The sequence below is a fragment of the Chrysochloris asiatica genome, unplaced genomic scaffold (assembly GCF_000296735.1).
Source record: "Chrysochloris asiatica unplaced genomic scaffold, ChrAsi1.0 scaffold00014, whole genome shotgun sequence".
Taxonomy (NCBI): Eukaryota; Metazoa; Chordata; class Mammalia; order Afrosoricida; family Chrysochloridae; genus Chrysochloris; species Chrysochloris asiatica.
Window position 1 is genome coordinate 2,177,224 of NW_006408532.1, and position 3,718 is coordinate 2,180,941.

Below are 3,718 nucleotides of genomic sequence, written 5' to 3' on the forward strand. Positions count from 1 at the left end.
GGATAGAGAGAAATACTGTTAATTGATGGTACATGGAGGGGATTATAATCATTGTAATGAAACAAGGTGTATGATTTGTTGAATGTAAAATTGATGATATGCCCTGTAAACTTTCACTCAATCCACAATAAAAACCTTAAATAATAAATAAATAATACGTTTACAGTTGGACAAAAGAGATGGCTGGGAAGTTTCGTGTGATGAAAGCTGACAACATTTCGGCTGTACCATAGACTTGCTGTGTAATCACAGGCCACACTTCCCCTCTCTGCTTCTTGGTTTCTTCCTAATACAAATAAACATTTAGTGCCTGCAGTGTGCCAGACTCTAGGTTGGCATGTCACAGATATTCGTGACTCTTCTATCAATAGGGATGAGGAATCCCACTTTACAAAAGAGGAAACTGAGGCCAAGAACAGAGACATGATTCATTCAGAACCCTATGCTAGTTGGCGGCAGAGATGGGACTGGAATTGGGGCTGGGGGTTGTGACTCCCAACTCAAGGCCACTACATCAACTGCCTCTAAGTTCTAGGATCTGACCCAAAGACAGGTGGAAACAGATGGGAGGTAGAGGAGGCTGCTCTTTTTCATTGGTTTGGGCTAGGGTGGGGGGTGGGGAGCATGGTTGGCAGGTTGGTGCTAAATAGTTGTGGCCACATTAGAGGTGCGAGTGTCAGGCTTTTTTCCCACTACCCCACACACAAACTCCCCAAACACATAGACCTTAGAGTTACAAGATGTCTGTCTGGGTGTCTACATCTCTTCAAGCCTTCCTTCCTTCAATCACTCAACATTTACCAAGTACTCACTTTGGCAAGCTCTGACCTGGATGTGGGCAACACAGGGCTCCCAGGCAGAGGGGCAGACAGAAATTCCCTGGAGAGTCCTTAACTAGTCTAAGCGGATGGACAAAGAAGGCTTCCTGGAAGAACTAAACTGAGATCTGAAAGATTAATAGAAATGAACCAGAAAAGATTTGGAGGAAGACTAGTCTAAGTGGAGAGAACAGCATCTGCAAAGGCCCAGAAGTGAGAGCAGGAAGATGCTCACTTTGGTTAGAGAATGAGCTATCAAGTGTGAGAGGCAAGAAGTTCAGTGAGGGAGGAAAGAGGGAAAGAATGGGTCACTTTAGCCACATGAAGAAAGCTGAATTTTCTCCTGTGGGTACCAAGGAGCCATGGAAGGGTTCTGAGCAAGGAAGGAACAGGATAAGATTGAAATTTTAGAGCTATCCCTCAACTGCTGTGTGGAAAAGGAATTCAGGTAGGCAAGAGGAGAGGCACGGCTGGCTCTGAGCCCATCTGTTTCTCAGGGCCCTCAGTGTGTAGAGAATTGGGAGAGCAGAAAATCCACTTTATCTACAAGTGGAAGCTACTTTCCCCAGAGAAATGACAATGGAGCCAGGTTGTAGGACTTCCACAACCCCAGATATTCATATCTACACTCACAGCTGTCCTTCATGCTCCTGAGAGAAAGGAAGAAGCAACAGAGTTAGAGAGATGTGCCCAACTACTTCAAAGTTGCTGGGTGTCAAGCCTAGGTTTTGTGGGTTTTGAAGCAACTCACATCAAAAGATCCCAACAGTCAACTGCTTCTTCCATTATCCGCATCCCTGGGCTGTGTGAAGTTTGGCTGAGGACATCCTGTTTCTGGAGTTTCCAGGACAGAAGGACCCAGGGATGTCCTCAGTCCACCCTTGAGTGTCCCCTGGGCCCTGGCTACTCTCACAGCCCTCTCTCTGTCTCCCTAGACAATGAGCCTGGGCCCCCAGCAGCTATCACTCACGGACAGCCTCCAGGCCTTGTCTTCAAATACAAGGGGCCTCTCAGAGCTGTCCAACTATAAAGCCGATGAATGGTCCTGGGCTGCCAGTCGGACAATGCCCAGGCTCTGGGGAGAAGAGATTAGAAGCCCAAACCAGTTCCAACTGCTCAGGGGGCTCAAACTGGGGTCCATGGAGTACTCCTTCATGGTCAGTGTTCAGGAATGACCCCTAGGAAATGTGGCCCTATGAAAAGGAGGGGTTGAACTGAGGGTCTCAGAGGTAGAGGCATTGTCAAGGATGGGAAGGTCATTGCTTGGACTACAGAGTAGAGATTTGGTAGGGATGTGAAACACACAGACCTACAAAGGAGACTGGCAGCATTAGGTTGGATGAAAGCTCCACCCCGCCCACAGAAAGAGTGTGGGTATAGCAGGCAGACGTGGAGCCCACCCCTTCTTCGCTATGTGGCCTTGGGCCACATGTTCGCTATGTTGGGCCTCAGTTTGTATATATGCAATATGGGATCCCCACAAGTCCCTGCCTTGAATGAGACAATAACCCACCCAGGGACCTGCAGAGCAAGGGCTCTATTGCAGGCTTCTCTTTCCTACCTCGTTTTCTCTTCTATTTTCTTCCCATTTCTCTTGCTGTCTTTAATAGTGGAACTTGGTTGAGGAGGGGGATAAGTTACAAACACAAGAGAACCAAGTCCTGCATATGCTCTGCCGGCCCAGGAACCTGGGAAATACTCAGAGTTCTACCCCCCAAGCAGGGGCTTCTTATCCTTAAATTCTTATTTTGAAATTTCTTAAATCTAGAGAAAAACTGAAAGAATAACACATTGAATATGCTATACCCATCCACTTTGCTACCCTCCTTTTGAAAAAAAAACATTGTTTGTTTTGAAAAAAATATATTAAACTGTGTGCCAGGCACTATGTATTAAGTTACATGAACTTTTATGAAGTCAAAGTCATCTAAACCAGGTTGCTGTTGTTGTTAAGTGACAACTCATGGTGACCTTGTGTAGGGTTTCTAAGGAGTGCTGGTGGGTTTGAACCACCAACCTTGCAGTTCAAACCCCTAGCGGTCCAGTGCATTCTCCTGCAATGCACACCAGTTAAATCAGGTAGCAACGCCAAAAGTTTTGTACTATTATTATCCACATTTTACAGATGGGGAAACTGAGGTACAAGGAAATTACGTAACCCATCTCAGGTTAGACTCAAGATGAACTTAGATCTGTGTGATCCCAAAGCCTTAGCCCCGGAATCACTCCATCTGATCTCCCTTCCAACTAGGAACTCTTGCTAATACTTCCTGAAAAGTGTGCAACCCGCTCTGCTACAAACTGTCCATGCTAGAAAGCTCATCACTTCGGTGTCCTCCCCAACATTTCAGTCTCATTCAGCACCCCCGGCTCACCACTTAGCCCAGGCTCTGTCCTCAGAGACCAAAACCTCTGTGCCAAGCTTTCTCCAGAGTTAATGCTTCTCTGATCCCTTCCCGCTTCACTGACTTTTGAATGGACAGGATGAAGACACAGAGATCCAGGGGCATGGGGGGCTCTGCAATCAACCAGCTGTCTAACTTTGGTGAGAGGCCTAAACTTGCCAAGTCCTCAGCTGGAAAGTGGGTGTGATAGTCCCTTCCTCACAGGAGGTTGTAGATAAAGACCAGGCCTGCACAAGGCCAGCTCAGGGCACCTAGAAAGCTAGGTACTGATTGCTCCTTCCTCCACTACCACCCTGGCTTCCGATGGGATTCTTCAGCTTCCACAAGTTTATTTTGGAACTAAATCTCACAAGGTGGTCCCTTCTAATCAGGTGATTTTATCTGTGTGTTGGGGGAAAGAGGGCAGTGACAGGTCCTGTCCAGGGACTAAGTGTCATCATGCTTCTAAAAACAGGGGAATCTGTGGCTGGACCAGAGGCTTCAGGCTAGGCGAAA

At 47.1% G+C, this 3,718-nt stretch overlaps 1 protein-coding gene across 1 annotated transcript in view; it reads left to right on the forward strand.

Annotated features, from left to right (window-relative positions):
• Positions 1 to 1,756: 1,756 nt before the first annotated feature.
• The window catches only part of GPR144 (G protein-coupled receptor 144), an 11,669-nt gene continuing 9,707 nt past the window's right edge, over positions 1,757 to 3,718 (forward strand). Inside the window, 1 exon segment of the mRNA XM_006878313.1 lies at positions 1,757 to 1,975. Coding sequence (XP_006878375.1) covers positions 1,757 to 1,975 — 219 coding nt within the window.